This window comes from Diuraphis noxia, unplaced genomic scaffold (assembly GCF_037042655.1).
Source record: "Diuraphis noxia isolate RWA-SAM2 unplaced genomic scaffold, SU_Dnox_SAM2 contig0003, whole genome shotgun sequence".
Taxonomy (NCBI): domain Eukaryota; kingdom Metazoa; phylum Arthropoda; class Insecta; order Hemiptera; family Aphididae; genus Diuraphis; species Diuraphis noxia.
Window position 1 is genome coordinate 80,780,082 of NW_028301713.1, and position 17,684 is coordinate 80,797,765.

General features: G+C 28.2%; 1 protein-coding gene across 4 annotated transcripts in view; it reads left to right on the plus strand.

Moving 5' to 3' along the window:
- LOC107170002 (putative G protein-coupled receptor CG31760) overlaps positions 1-17,684 on the plus strand; it is a 202,875-nt gene that overhangs the window by 164,955 nt on the left and 20,236 nt on the right. For all 4 annotated transcript variants that reach the window (XM_089222186.1, XM_089222183.1, XM_089222184.1 and 1 more), the window contains 2 exons: positions 2,269-2,452; positions 12,917-13,040. In XM_089222186.1, the coding sequence (XP_089078312.1) occupies positions 2,269-2,452; positions 12,917-13,040 (308 nt within the window). The remainder of the gene's footprint in view (positions 1-2,268; positions 2,453-12,916; positions 13,041-17,684) is intronic.

Consider the following 17,684-nt stretch of genomic DNA (forward strand, 5'->3'; position numbering starts at 1 on the left):
TTATGAGTTACCATTTTAGAGTAAAATTATTAATATTAACAAAAAATACAGTGAATATTATTTTTGATCGTATAATATATTGGTTTGTCTCGATATCTATAAATACTCTCTCAAAAGTATTTAATATTCATAAAAATTACCATATTATATTAAATAATATACTCCTATTATTAAATTATTATTTTTTCGTTAAGTCTAATATAATAAAGTGAAATAATTATAAATATAAAACTAATATCAAACCCCAAAAATATTAACTTATAAATCTGATGTAATTGCTGATTTTACTATTAGATTACTTATATATCATATAAAAAATATTTTACAAGAATGCATTTTACCTATGTTGCTCATAAGCTGAGAGAGAAAACAAGTATTTCGCTGACATCCTATTAAATACATTAGAATATATTATATGAATGTATAATTTAACGATAGTACTGTTTAATATAATACCATTTGATTAACTTAACATAAAAATATATTTAAATAAAAATTTTTAACTTTACTAAAAATTAAAATACTATATAAAAGCTAATATCTAATTTTTAATAGAATAATAATCTTTATTGAAACAATAGAATTATATATACAATGATAACAAAAAATATATGATTTAAATATTTCAGTACCCTCTATAAGCAAAGCTTGTGCTGGGGGCACAGTTCTTATTATTTAAATTAAAGACATAATGGATAAATGTTGAACAGTAATTACCTTAAAAACAAAATAAACGAATTTAAATAAGCGTAAAATATAATAACGATATTATAGAATACTAAAAAACAAAAATAATAATAATTTAATTATTAAATTATAAAATAGTTAAATCTATATGTTTTACATAATTTTTAAATAATAATACATTTTTAAAATCGTTTATATTAATATTTAGTGAACAACATAGTTTCAATCCCGTATATAACACGCTATGTTGACCAAAAACTTTGCTAAGGTCTGGTAAAAGTATATTAATATTTTGTTTATGCCTTGTATTATGCTCGTGATTTAGCAATGTTATTAAATTTTTATGTTTATATAAATCAACAAGCACCGATAATTTATAAATACATTCTAAATGTTTTACATTAATTTCTTTATAAATTGAAGAGGTACTAGTTGTCATGGGAAGATTTAGTAAAAATTTGATAATACAGTTAATAGTAACTATAAGTTTAGATAAAACATTATTTGCGGCTCCACCCCAAATAGAAATACCATAAGAATAAATTGATTGAACTAACGCTAGAAAAATCATTCTTTTATAATAATTATTAAATATATATCTAGCTTCTTTAAAGAAGTAAAAGAATTTACGTAAACTATTATTAATATAATTAATATGACTTTCCCACTTAAATCTATAGTCAACAATTATCCCAAGATATTTTATTTCATTAACTTTTTCAAGTACAATTCATTTAGAATTACAAGTTGAACTAAGATTATAATTATATTTTAACGAATGAACAATCAGGTTATTTCTTAACAAGCTATTTGAAGCTAATTTTAGATAATATGTGATTATAAAAGCACTTAAATAATATTCTACCAGTATAGTTTTAATTTTTCTAATTAATTGAGATTTGAAATTCCTAATTACAATTAAAATATAAAATATGGATATTATGGTTATGATTAACTTGTTTATTTAGATTATTTTACTAACCTAATTTTATGTACACGGTGTAATTATATGACATGGCACTATGGAATTTTGAAAGGATACAAATATGCTAGTTTTTGATTATTTTAGATTTTTAGTTAGACACATGAAATTTATGCAACAAAATATATAAGTTTAATGCAATCTCTTGAATACGCTTGAATATTATAGCATATTAAGGTTCGTAATGATTTGCACTAGACAGTAATTTGGTTTTGCTTTTAACGTTACTGAGTTGCGTCTCGTAGCCTTTATAGTGATAAATACCTATTTTGTTCAAATTTTTCAAAGTAAATATTTTATAAATGCAAAATGTATTGCGCAACAAATAAAGTTTAACTACAAAGTGGAATCTAAATAAAATGACATTACCTATCTGAGTTGATTTTTTTATAGTGGGGAATAACTATCAATATTATTATGAATAAATCTATAATATCCAATCGACCACAAATCAATGATAATGAATAACTTATAACTTACTTATAACTATTATTGTATACTAAACATTATATTTAAAACTATAAAATGTATTATGTAATGAAATAATCACTAATTATATCAAAATGTTTTATCATGTTTCTATAAAAATATGTTTTTAGCAATCAACACATATACTTGGAATCAAACAAGCCATACAAAAAGTTTTCCTGATGACATCCTAGCTGTATCATATGAAGATGGCAAGTGGAGCAAACCATATTATGACTGTGGAGGCGGAAATATATGGATGCTCACATATACTGTACCATTTTTTGCTTTCAAAGATGCCAAGTATTTTTTCAAGTAAATAAATAATTTATAATTATATTATAAAAATAAATAAATACCTGCAATTTTACCTTTAATGATACCATCAAAACGATACATTTTATAATAATAAGGCTTAAATAGAAATATAAAGTAATACATTTATGTGTTAAAACTCACTTTTTTGACGAGTTGACGAATTGATGAGTTATCTTTTTTTTTTTAAATATTATTTTAACATAACTTGATGTTATTGCAAACCACTATTTTGGCAAAGAAAATTATAAATTATTTTATAAGGTAGAATTTTTAAAATTATTACTTTTAAGAACCACTACATTCATTTTGATTTTAGATTCCAATGCAGAATATTATTCGGAATACTTTAAAAAGTCAATTTTTCAAGTAATTAATATTATTAACAACTTATTAGTTATAAGTATTTAACATTTTAATGAGTTGAGTAGTAGATCAATCAACGTTTTTAGAGCTAACCCTGTGCCACCCTACTTATCTACCCATCTTAGGTATAATCTACTAAGAAATATTAACTACGCTTTCAAATATTACATCAATTTGTTTGTATCAAAATACTCTGAAGAATATTCGGCTTTTAAATATGAAATAAAAAAATTATGTTGCCGTAAAATTAAAGGAAGAACCTTAAAATATTATAAAGATAAAAATTGTAAAAATTGAATTTTGTAAAAAAAAATAAATTCAACAAAGTTAAAACTTTTCAAAACGTTATAGGTATAAATGCATCACTTTTTATATTTACCATGATTTTTTGCCAAACTTGGCTCTTAATAACAATTTTTTCATAATCTGGAAATGCATTTTCTTAAATGAATATGTTTTAAGAATATGTTTCATTTTTTTCCTAACCTAACCTAAAAAAGTTTTATTAATCATTTTCCAGACAAACAATCCGATTAGGGATTAACTTTCCAGAAGGGTCCACTTTAGCTTTCTCTCGTATTTAAGCTAGTATAGGTATGTTCTCTAAGGATGGAAATTTCGGTTGGTTTTCCGTGACATATTCTGAAGGCCGTTTTACCCTTTTTGATGATCACTATATGCTATTGATGAAAGCCACAAACGCCTTGTTTGAACAATATGATATTAAATTATAGTCCCATTTCAATGTGACACGATTGGTATTTAATATAATTGCTTTTTAATTAATGAATTAGTGTTAGTAGAGTATTCAACTGATTTCTCGTCTAGGTTCAAAACTATTAATTTCTACTTGACAAAGTATTTTTCATTCAAAAACGTACTCCTGTGGGAGTTTTTGCCAGACTATACAATATTTTTTCTCCAGAATAGTATCTGAGTTTCAGCATAATGAATATTTTCTTTACTATAATTATTGCATTAAAATATGCATTGCAGTACCTGATCATTACACTACATTATACAATTCTTAATTTAAAAAAAGGAAAAATAGAATAAGCAATATAAATTTAAGTGTCTAACTATTTAAAATATTACATTTTTAATCGGTATCGTAAATAATTGTATTATTGTTGACTTTTTAGTGTTCATAAAATAATATTATGTTTACCTGTTTATTCAAAAGATATATAATTTTTTTGTTGCACTGTCTCTGTATTTTAAACTTTTAAAGACAATAAAATTGATTTTTTTAGGATTACACCATAGTAATAATTCATATCTGACAATGAACTTTTACTGTATGTTTCTTGCATGATAATGGTTTTTAATATATTTACTAAATTTTTTGATTTTTTGATTTTTTGATTTTTTGATTCTTTTATGATTTTGAGTAAATTTAATATAAAAATGTATTCGCTTTGTTTGACTTCCATGAAATTTTTCAATAATATAGTAAGTGTCTACTAATACACAATCTATAATAGAGTTGAGTAAATAAGTTGAATATACATTTAACATAAAAATAAACGTACTTATACATATTAGGCTACAATCTAAATAATGGAACCTTAACACCTATAATAATATATTATTTATATTCAACAAATACACACCTATATATAATTTTTAAACTATATTACTAAAATTCTAAACTTTTTTTTAAATATAATTATCAGTACTATGCATAATTATCATAACCGTGTACGTTAAGACCGTCTTAGTTTAAAAATTTACTCATTAGTAATGATTATCTAACAATCCAATATTTGTATTACTTATTTATTTATTTCTTGCAAGACAACGTGTTATACAGCGTAAATTACAGGTAAAATATGAACTTAAACATTAATGAAATATTATTGTAACGAAGAAAAAGATGAAATTACGACCCTCTATCTACTGTTCAGTTTAGTTGATTCACAAATGTTGGATTTATTTTTTGTATTTAACTATTTTACAGAAAACAAATATATACCCATACATACTAATATTGAATTTTGAACTTAAGTACCTATAAAGTTCATCATAATATTTTATTATAATTATTTACCTAACACTTATCTAATAGTCTGTAATTTTTATACTATACACTATAATTCTAAGCTTGCCACAGCAATATTTTGTTTATAATGTGAGTAGTTTTGATTTGATGTATGATTATGTGTGCATATAATTTACGCTTATGGATTGGTGAGGCGTGGTCGTCATACGCTCAATCTGTGGAAACGCACTGAGCGTATGTACCAACCATATTTGCTAGTTTCTAGATAAGTGACCACCCAGGATTTTTAACACATACACTATACACCAGCGCGCGTTACGACCTCACCAGCTTAAAAACCTACAAACAAAATATACAAAAATAACTTCTACCACTTCACACAAAATAGCCAATGTTGCCACAGGTTTCCCTAAAAAAAAAAAAATTACACTTCTGTAACTTCTGTAAATAAAATATAGTTTTCAGTGGAGTTAAGAAGGTATATCTTTGGCGTTGACACCTGTATATTTCTATTTATGAGTATAGTGTGACGAATAATAAAGACACATTTAAAATTCAATTGAAATGATAAATATTATTTTAACGATAGATTAAAAACTATAATAATTTTGTTTCGAAAAATGGAAATCTGATATTTTATGTATATAAAATACATATAGGTCTATACAAGTTTATGGTTTTCAATAAACTATTAAAATAAATTATGGATTAAGGTATAAAATGTACTTCGCTTTTTTTCTTTTGGGTGAAATGTCTTTAAGTAATATTATATAATGTTATAATTTGTAACACACAAATTTGTATAAAATAGAAGTCATAAAAATGTTATATGTTTTTTTGGTTAATAATTATATTATTATACTTTTATCGTGTTAAATTGTTTATAATTGTATGGCTATATTATATGTAGTCATTTAACAATAGTCAATAGCACGGCTCTTAAAAAGTGACAGAAACATAAGGGTGAGGTGCTAATCTATGTGTAGTATTTTGTTATTCTACTGAACGCCTGTATCTGTTGTAAATATTACACCACTATGTTTATTTATACAAGGATGCTGCTTATCAAAACTATGGTTCAATGATCCATTATGTGTGTGTGTGTGTGTGTGTGTGAGTGTGTGTGTGTGTGTGTGAGTGGCGTTGAGAATGAGTGAGTTTGCGTGACACCGGTCGCTTTTCTTGTCACGAAACGGCCGTGAGGCTATTAATAATAATTATTATTCTCAGCCAACCACCGTTAAAGTGTTCGCCGGGTGCCCTTAACGTATTTCACCTACAGCATAGAACACGAATCAGCCACACTCGAACGGCTACGACCCACTGAAAAACGGACGCGCTTGATATCACAATTATATCATACATAATATGTAGTACGAGTACGCATTAAAATTATAATATTATATTGCCAATTTGCATGTGGTAAAAAACTTACTTATCTATGAATTTCGGCCAAAAATAAAATTTACAAAATACTATGCCTGAAAATTTCAAAAAGACACCCTCGTATTGACTTAAAAAATATCCAGAAGTCATTTTACTAAAAAAAACCTTAAACTTCCTAGATCGGGGAGACACTTTTTATCCTCCACTGTACTCTGCTAACAACTTGTAAACTTCCCTATTTTTACCCAGCTATCGTTCCGTATCGCGCAGGTCATTATTTTCCTAAAAAAAATACTGTGTAGAATATTAGTTTCATTTTTTTTTTTTTTTTTGTTTAGTGGTGGAAAAAATAATCTTGACACCCAAAAGTTTGCATATATAACCGTATCGTTTGATTGTTATGAAATAAATTATCTCTTATTAACCCTGAAAGATTCTGAAATCAGATACATTTGAGTCTTCTTACTGTGCTCGTATTTTTTCTATGGCTTGACCTTGATATTATATTCCAGCCCAGTTCTTGATTAAATAAACAAATGATTTGGAAATGACCACATACAATAATAATATAACAAAGCTTTATTTGCTGATGCTAAAAACAATGCACAAACTTATAAATTAGTAGTTTTTTTTTTTTTTTAATTTCATAATATGATAAAACTCGGGCGTTGTTCATAGTTTCTGAATGATTTGAGAATAATTGAATTATGCAGTGCAAATTGTGTAAAGAGAACTGTACAAGCTCGATGGACTTTTCTAACTTTCTAACTTTGGTTGGCTTTCAAATTAACACAAACATACTGTTTTGTGGTTTCCTTTGACTGATTAGCTAATCTTCAATAATGTTAGACGGTAATCCTGCAAAGTTTTTTATGTTTATACTTGTTGAAAATTGTATTTATACAATGCCTCTTTTTGCTTTTAATAATTTATTTGTATTTTATAATTTTGAGTATAACATAATAACAAGGTAATTTATTCAATTAAATCACAATTCGTTACAACATTTGGAAAAAGTACAATCTGCCAGAAAATCAATGTATTGTAAATTAACACAATATTAATGTATAATATTTTGAATTTTTCAATTATGATTAGCTCAAATAATTAAAGTTTCAATCAATAATCCATTTACACACATTATATTTTTGTTTACTATTATATCGATGTGTATTATATACTTTCTTAGGTTACATAACCCAACGTTACAGAAAGTTTATAAAAAGAAAAATGTATAGCTAAGTAAAAATTAATTTAATTCTTCGAATCATACTATAAATCAAAAATATCGGTATTATGAGCGGGGCTCTATATAACATTTTGCTTATTATTTATACAATATTTCTAGCAAATTGATAGGCTAACAAAGGAATTTTTACAATTAATTTTTTCGTTATTTTTTCAATATAAAATTTATACCCAGGTAAATATTCTCGGATGTTATAAATACCTTTTTTTCTTCGTTAGTATCGAGAATCCGGATGTGAGACCATGGTGCCAGTACTTCTCCTCCGGCCACCATCGTTTATTGATAATAATTAATAACCAATTACACATTTACGTATCTGCGACGGGCTAATCTCCTGTTCGATAGTTATTACATTAGGTAGGTAGTTATATGTACAATAATACTCAAGAGCTTGCCTTCGGCTACATTGTTAAGAAAATTAAGTCACACAATCATTAGTTCGGTGAATCCAGAGGTTTTTCTGCGGCCTGAAGACGTCACTCCTCATTCTCCTTTGCAGTAAGGATGTTTTCCACCATTCGATAAAAAAGTTAAAACTTCTTCTGCTTCATTAAAAACCGCGTGCTTCTCGGTTGGATCCGGTGGGCAGAGTCTCAAACACTGGACCGCAGATCATGTCGGACACATCGATGGTGCTCGGATGACGACCTAGCCGGGAGGTTAGTGCTTTCCGGAATACTTCCCAGTAGACGCACTGGGGTGGTATCCGAGTCATCAGCACACTGCCAGCCACACGGACTGGTGGCCCTGCCCATACGACGGAGGTAGCACTGGAAACAACCATGGCCTGCGTTATGTGGAACGTCAGAGGCACCCACGGACCATCTCCTTCCTAGCCATCTTCCCAAGTCAGGGATGATTCAGCGCGTCTATGCCGCTTTCGAGGTTGCTTGCCATCTAGCCTGCCAGGCACTGATCGTGGCGTTTCTTGTCTCACGTTTTGCCGGGTTCCAATACGGCACGCAGTCGGTACCTGATACTACGTCTCTCCAATCTGAGCAGATCGGTGGGTGGTATGCAGGCAAGACCAGAGGGGGTCTGGTCTTACACGATGTGGTAAGACCCGATCGCCCTCATGGCGGCAGTCCTCTGGGGACGGATCAAGATCGCTCTGATTCTGGCGACATCTATGATGGCGGAGATCTAGACAGGAGCGGCGTAAAACAGCTGACTTTCTACAACAGACACTATCAGCTTCCTCTTCCATTGAGCCAGTCCACCTATATGTTCGGCATAAGCCTGGACAGAGCAGCGGCCAAGCTGGCTGCCTTCGTTGCGATAGTGTTCTCGTGAGCTGCAAAAGTCAGACGCTTGTCTAGAATGACCCCGAGGTACCTGATCTCATTTTGCAATGGGATCAAGTGGCTGTTGATCATCAGTCGGGGTAGGACGAACGTCTATCTCCAGGACAGAATCATCGCTTCACTCTTCTGATAAGCCAACTCCAGGCCCCTCCTCCCAATCCAGTTGTTGATGGCCATTAGTGAGGATTGATTGCGTCTTCAAGTTGCTGTCCAATCACGGCCATTCCCATAACTACGAGATCGTCCACGAAGCCAACGAGCTGCACCCCGGGAAGCATGTTCATTATCAGGAGGAAATCATAAGCGACGATCCTAAGGCTGGGCCAAGAACAGAACCCTGCGGCACTCCGCAGGTCACCAGTCACTCCACCATCTTTTCGCCAATCAGCAGCGTTCTATCGATCATCCAAGACTGGAGCATCTCCAGCAGGTACTCATGGGTGTTGATGGGCCTCAAGGCTACGTCAATTACAGCAAACTTAAGGAATTGAAGTAATTTCTGACGTCCAAGGTCAAAAAAACGCAGAAACTCTTCTATCCCGGGGTGGTGGCTGCCTGTGCGGCGATGCTGAATACCTTGCAAATTGCAGACATCTTGCTGACTCCCTTCCTGAAGCAGAACTGGTTCGGGGCTCTTCTCTGTCCCCCGTGCTCGTTCAGATGATCCTATAGCCTTTGGAAAAGTGGAAAAGGAGCCTCTCGAGCAACTTGCATGGGGTGTCCAGCATGCAGATCAGCCTATAGCTAGACGGGACGTCCGGAGGTTTGTCTGGGCCCTTACGGAGCAGCGCCACCCGTGACCTCTTTCAACATAGTAGAAACATCAGCGCGTCGAAACAGTCATTGAAAATGCTGAGGACTGCACCGGGCTGGGCGGATGCGGTGGCCCAGATGATCTCGTCGGAAAACCTCGAAGGTCCGGCAGACTTTCCCGGTGTGAGCCTCTTGACCGCTCTACTGAGTTCTTCCGGCTTGAATCCTGTAATGATTCTGGTAAACTCTATCATGTTCAGCACCGGGTCAAACGCCTGGAAGATGTTGTGCACCACTGGGAAAGGAGGCAAGCTCCAATCAATGACGGGGAATGCTGGGAACAGGAAGTTGGCAATAATGGTCTCCCTGTCTCTGGAGTCCGTGGCTGGGTTACGGGAGCCTAGTCACTTCATTACCAGTTTATATGGTCTGATACAGCAGAATATAAAATAATCTACATAAGTATACATTAAGAGGTAGGATTTATGGTAGTTCCTGTGAAATTCTAGATATATCTTGTGAAGCACCCCAATGTACTCATGTCTACTCATTACCATCGTTTAATTCTTATTAAATTAATATCCTAAAAATAAAAACAAATGCAATCGCTTTAATTATTATGATGATATATTATATATATATATATACATATATATTATCCGTATTATTTAAATAAACACAAAAATAATAAATTTTAAATAACGATAAGAATCACAAAAACAAATAATAAATTAAAAGTAATAATAAAATCGAACATTTTTTTTAAATACATACAAGATGTCCCGTGAAGATTTACCCATTGCGATATCTCCCAAAATAATGGTGATATCGAAATTCTGGTTTTGTAATAAGACTCATACGGATAAGAACTACAATTATTTCATACTTTAATTGATTTTAATGTTTTGGTAAAAAAGTTAAAAAATATATTTTTTTATTTAATTATTTCCAAAAAAATTGACCATATCAATTTTGTAGAGTTTATTTTTCTGAAAATATTGATGTTTTAAAATTTTATTTTTATTATTTTCCAGATTTTTAATTTTTTTTTAGTTACGAGACAAATTGTGAAATATTTAACACCGTAATATTATCAAACATGTGACACGTCGCGCCCACGTATTTCCATATTATGGCCGGCCGAATACTTCCCGTGTTCCTAATAGTTATAATCATATTTTAATTCTTCAAAACTAGAAAAAATTTTAAAAATAAGGAAATGAATGCAAATAAAATTTTGAAACGTCAACATTTTCAAAAAAATAAACTACAAAATTGCTAAGGACAATTTTTGTGGAAATAATTAAATAAAAAAATATATTTCTTAACTTTTTTACCAAAACATAAAAATAAATTAAAAAATTATTTAATTATAGTTCTTACCCCTGTTAATGTTATTATAAAACCAGAATTTCGATATCTCCATTATTTCGTGAGATTTTGCAATGGGTAAATCCTCGCGGGACACCCTGTATATAGGTACTAAATGTACATCAAAATCGATTATTTATTACGAAATAATAATTTTCTTTCCTAAAATTATATTATTAATAAATAATTTTAAAAATCTAGTTTAGGAAAACAAATAAAAATAAGTGTAATAAATTGAAATATAAATTAAAATGAATTTTTTTTATTTTGATGCCATATGCCCTGGAATACATACTTACATATAAATAATTGAGCGTTTATTCATACTCGGTAACTTGAAAACCACAAGTGCTATCGAAAATATATTCACATGTTAGGTTCAGTTGGTGCTCCCATTGTCACTATAAAATGCCTAATAAAACTATTATTAAGCCTATCTATGCAAATTAGCACCATTTCGATGTAAAACGAAATTAATGTGAACGATTTAAAGTTTATTTATAGTTTATCTGCTCGAGTTGAATTGTATAAACATTTAATTCTATTCTTACGTCATTAGCACAAATTTAATGGTACATTACCCATAATATACGTACTCGGTATACCCATTTGTACAAAAGTATTCGGTCAAAAAGTGTACTATTATAATATGTGCGTATGAATTTATATCCCATATTTAATATTAATAAAAAATTATTTCCAAGTTAAATGTCATCTAAAAATTATAATTTAACTAACACATCTAGATTCACCCACTATTTATTCATATATTTTACGTAGGTAAGAAATGTGTACTTTTTCAACACACATGCATTTACTTATTATTTTTGTCTTAAATACTATTAAACAAATATGTGTGTGTGTGTGTGTGTGTGTATACATTTTTTTTCATAAAATATGAAATTGTGTGATAACAACAATAATTTCTTCAAATGATTAAACTTAAAGAGGATCATAACCTACTCTTCAATATTAATAACTAAATCTATTTGTAGAATAGATCGAATAAAAATGTAAATATTTTTTATTTTGTGGAATTAAGGAATTTATCATACGATTAATTATTATAATAAAAAAAAAAAAAATACGTATATGATGTATTTACAGAATATTTTTTTAATTTATCCACAGTGATTTTAGACTTATTACTAAAATATTTTTACATTTTAATTTTCTCTGTAAAGTGATATAACTATGAAATTACATAATCACTTGTTGTAATTTAAATAATAATTAATATACTACAACTTTAAGTTATAAAATATTGTAAAATTATAATAAAAAAAGAAATCACTTTCATGTCACATTTTTAGTCTATTGAAATATAAATAAATTCCGACTTCAATAACTGTATTTGCTGATGCAGATTAAAGTACTTATAATAATAATTGTTACATTTGAAATATCATCGTTTTAAATTTTTTAAATATACTTTATATGAAAAATTTAACGTGAGTATTCTATTTGTATAATCTGATAAGTAATAACGTATACAGTAATTTATCAACAATTGTGTTGAAACATACATACGTTTTCAGTTGTGATACATTTTAAGATTAATCAATTTTTTAATGAATTTCGATATAATATGTTTCATTATCCATATCCATCTGGCATTGTATTTTAAATATTAAGAACTAAAAAACTAAAAACATGAATTTTTTTGTCAAATATAATTTTATATGGAATATTTAAAATATATAAACACCTATATAATACACAAAAAGATTTGTAACCATTATGACTTATAAATCTGCTAGTATTATAATGAACATAATTTTGTGATGACACAGTTTCATTTATAATATTTTGCTTGACTTTTATCATTAAAAATTTACAGAAAGTCAATCTTTTTATGTAAAATTGTTATTGTCTGTCGAGAATAATATTAGAATCACGTACCAGAGAGTCTCATACCTACATTTTTCCCTTCCATTCAAAGATTTCCTAACTATAGCATTCCATCCGTACAATTATATTATATTCCGAGTTAAATTATAATATTCTATAATATATGTTTTGTTTCATTATAGAGGGACCAGTGGAATTGATATCGACTTAAGGAGAGTGGATATCGATCAATGTAGTTCACCCGAAGGCAGTACAAAGCTGAACATTTTTGCCTCTTCAAATAAATGTAAAACAGAGACGACTCAAGTAAGATTTTTCCATCATAACTATTATATTAGATGTATAATATGTTGGCTGTATTAACATTTTAATATCATGTGCATCAAATTCCGTCGTTGGTAATTAATTTAAATAAGCTGTTAGGTAATGTTCTGTATCTGCATCATGTGGTTACAATATTAGGCCATATCCCGTATCAAGTAATTACAACTATCTGTATAAATATACATTTTGATACAATGTTTAAAGTTACTTACTTACTTACCTAAATTTAATCATGTCTAGTATTAGGTACTTAAAATGTTTATTGATGAGTATCGTGAAATTGAAATTTTCACCATATTTTCGCGATGGAATAGCCACTAGTAGTGTTCACTATAATGACGTATATATACAAAGAATGCATTCGTCAAACTTACAGTGATTACAAAAATAGTTTATTTACTATAGGTACCTAGTAAAATTGATGTGAATTTTGTTCGTCCTTTATGATATCCCAATTATTGACGATAGCCGTAGTATCCAGTATACGCTAGTTTATCGATAACATTAGCATACGAGAAACAACCATTATAAGTGACATTTATGAAACGTATTACTTATGTGTTGTATCCTTTTTGTTAGTGTACTAAACAAAAAAACTCACATCTGATTGAAAATTTATGCGTGGTTTATTTTGGTGTTATAACAAAAGCTAGGTACCGAAACCACCTGTGGTCTAACACATAAAGGTAAATGATTGAGTTTACAAACATGCTCGTAAAATTATATTCCAAATACGGTCTACAATGTTTGACAGATATTAACAAGTCTGATATTATATTATTATACATAATATAATTTTTTTTTGTGAGCCTAATAACATCGGAATCTATAGCTTAAAAACGGTGGTCGTTTTATTCTGCTATGACTTTACAAGTACTTATACTTAGATAATTTTATCCACCCACCTTGCGAGCTTTGTAGATTTTCCCTTGATTAATTTTGATGAAATGATTTGTTTCGCGTTGGGCACCTGTGGTGTATTGAGTGAAACGCTGAATATTAGATTATGTGTTGTCTCTTTATTTTTGATTATGCTTTTTACTGTTTTCAACATTGCAAAAGTATTGGATATATAAATTAAAAACTCGGGTAGAAGTTAGTGTAGGACATATTTTGTATTTTTGGTTTATTTTGCTGCTATACGAGAAATATTTAATGTTTTATATGCACCAGTACATGTGTTTACTATTATGGTATTTTCGTATGTGTATTGGAAGATATGTCTGCACATATTTTGGTTTATGTTTTATTTTTTTCCTTTTTTTTATTTTTATGTTTATATACATATTCCATCGGAAAATCAATTAGGGTAATATTATCACTACTTTTTTTATGTAAATGTACGATTATTCAGCTTCTTTAATTTATTTTCTATTTATACGTTTGCTTGATTATCAATATTTTTTTATTAGTCTTGCTGATCTAATACGATATCAATGAATAATAATAAACAGACATAGTAATTGTCAATAAATATTCTTGGGGATTACCGTTTTATTGATTGAAGACAATTTATTAGAAATTTGATACTTTCATTTACTTGAGATTGTTTACATAACTGGAAAAATAATTTCATGTAGCTATTTATGATTCTATTTGTTAATGTTTTGCTTAGTAGTTTGAGCACTCTGTAATTTCACACATATGTATACGTTTTAGTTATAGTTATTTAATTATTTTAATGCTATCCATTGATAATTGTATTGTTTGTTTTTGATTCATAATTTTTTTGGTTTTAGATTTTATTAATTGAAGCTTAACTATCATAGATATACCTCAGTATAAGACAAATGGTTCTTTGGATACTATGTTGTTTTTTACTAATCACTTACTAAATTATACTGGAGCTTATTATATTTCCATTATTATTTCATTGAATCTAAAATAGTTATTAAGCTGTATCTGTTGAAAAAATGTTATTTTAAAGTTTGGGAATTAAAAAGTAATAAAATTGTTACTTTTATCAAATCGTTAGATATTTCTCCTGATCTTCATTTATCTGGTTGTGTATATTTAGTCCATGATTATTGTCGATAATTCTAAGATTATTTATGAAACAATAAAGCATGAAGATTATCCATCTACTATTATTATACCTGCCTATATTTAATTAGTAATTCGTGTTACTTTCCATGATAAGTATAAATTACTAGCTGAACCTGTGTGCACTTCGTAGCCCATTAAAAACCCTACCTCTTAAATTTATCAAACTGTGAGTTAAATTCGTTACCAGTAATAATGCTCACGTTTAAATTCAAAAGGGTATCTGTTGAATCATTGAGATGCTTGGAAACAATATATCTCCGCCTTTAAACTTTTCGTTTAAAATTGTAGTTTTGATAATGATGTTCATCAACTTTTTCACTGACAGCCTGGTACCGTTGCAGAGTCATGGTGGATTGATATTTCATATAAGAATGATGGGCACGCCAATTTTCAATATTAGAACGTGCACTGGCATGTCTGGCAAATCAAATGAATTTAAGAATTCAGTTAGATAATTGAAAACTTCGTCTTGATTTATGACGGTATCGAACTATCGATGGACTGTTACGTTATCGTGTTGTCTGGAATTTCATTTGAGAATGGTGTTATTTACTGTAGGTATTCAAGTTAGATATTCAGGTTAGGCCTATCACTTTTTAACTTAGCCTATCTTCTGTCCATATGTCTAATATATTTTTTTTAAATATAAATCTAAACAATTTTGTCGCAATTGGTCCAACCATTTATTAATGCATAAAGGACGAACAGTCAGACAGACAGACAGAAATTCATTTTTATACATATAGATTTATTTTGAATGTAATTTATTTCTGCTTAGTTTAAATATATATATACAGGATGTCCCAAAGAGATCTGACATTCTGACAAATGAAATAACTTTTGTTGTAATCAATATTTTTTGAAAATTTCTTTTAAATATAATCCATAGACACTAGCGCTACATTTTTAGAATACACTTTTTATTTTTTTAACTTTTAATACTGAAAATAAAAAACTTAAAAATGTATAAAAATTTTTTTCGAAATTTTCAATAAAGCCAATTTGTAAATTTGATTTTCAGAAAAATTTATATGGTAAAACACTTATTTAAGTCAAAAGGCTGATTTTTAAAAAAATTTTTAATTATCAATATTGTCGTTAGGTAAATTATAGTAATTTATAGTTTATACATCACATATTATTAAAATAAATACTATAAAAAATAATTAGATTTTAACATGCACTTATTTAAAAATGTTCTTAAAAAATATTTTTAAAAAACTTTATTATTATTTGAAATCATAAGGTTTCTAACATAAACTATATCGTAATTTACTTAACGAAAATATTGATATTTAAAATAAAAAATTAGGCATTTGACTTAAATAAGTGTTTTTACTACATACATTTTTCTAAAAATCGGATTTACAAATTGGCTATATTGAATATTTTTAAAACATTTTTTTTATCAATTTTTAAGTTTTTTATTTTCAGTATTAAAAATAAAAAATAAAAAATGTATTCTAAAAATGTAGCGCAAGTGTCTATGAATTATATTTAAAATAATTTTTTTTTAAATATTGATTAGAACAAAAGTAATTTCATTTGTCAGAATGTCAGATCTCTGTGGGATACCCTGTATATATATAATATATATGTACATAAACAAACACATTAATAAAAATGTATAATAAATAATAATAATACTGTTGAAGTCTATAAATATTATGTTACCCATATAATAAAGTATGTATAAAAGCTAAAAATATTTTTTTATTATATCGTTTAACCTAAAATACTTATTCAAAGAAATACAAAATGAGTAGGTATTAAATATTATTGATATTAATGTTTTTTTTTTTTAGATACTTAGGCTATTCATTATTATCTCTAAACTGCATTGTTAAGTATTATATTTGTTTGTAAACACAAATTAATAACACCAATTTCAATTATATATATTCGATTTCTAATTGAGAACCTTATATAATTTTACTAACCGATGTCATAAAAATATTATATACAGCTATAATAAATGTTTCGTAATTTAAATTTTTTTAATGTTCTCTTATTTCTGAATTATTATGAGTATCTCGTAATTCATCTGAAAATTAATATCACTGATACATCCTATTGGAAATCAGACAGATCACACCGTTAAGAAAACATTATACATGCATTATTCATGTCAAAATTCACAGTAACTATTCATTAAAAATTGTCAAAAACTTTGTTAACTGAAATAAGTTATAAAATTTATTTCAATCAAAAGTTGAAAATTAATAAAATTAATAATTTTTTACGGTAAGTAAAGGTAACAATGTTACCAAGATGATACATTTTTATATTTTATCTAAAATCTATAAAATTGTATCCTTATTGTAATCCGTGTAGATGACAAAAAAAAAAAAAAACAGTAAAATATAACAGGCTGAGCATCAAATTCCTCTAATAGTGATAATACATTTTCTATTCTGTCAATCACATTTCCATGTATGATCAAAGTTCTCCATTCTCTAAAACATATTTACAATTATTATACGAATTGATACATAATATCTTTTTACAATTCAATTTATACAAAAATGGTGGCGTCTAACCACCCAAAAAAGTTTTCACGAATACATGATATCCTACACG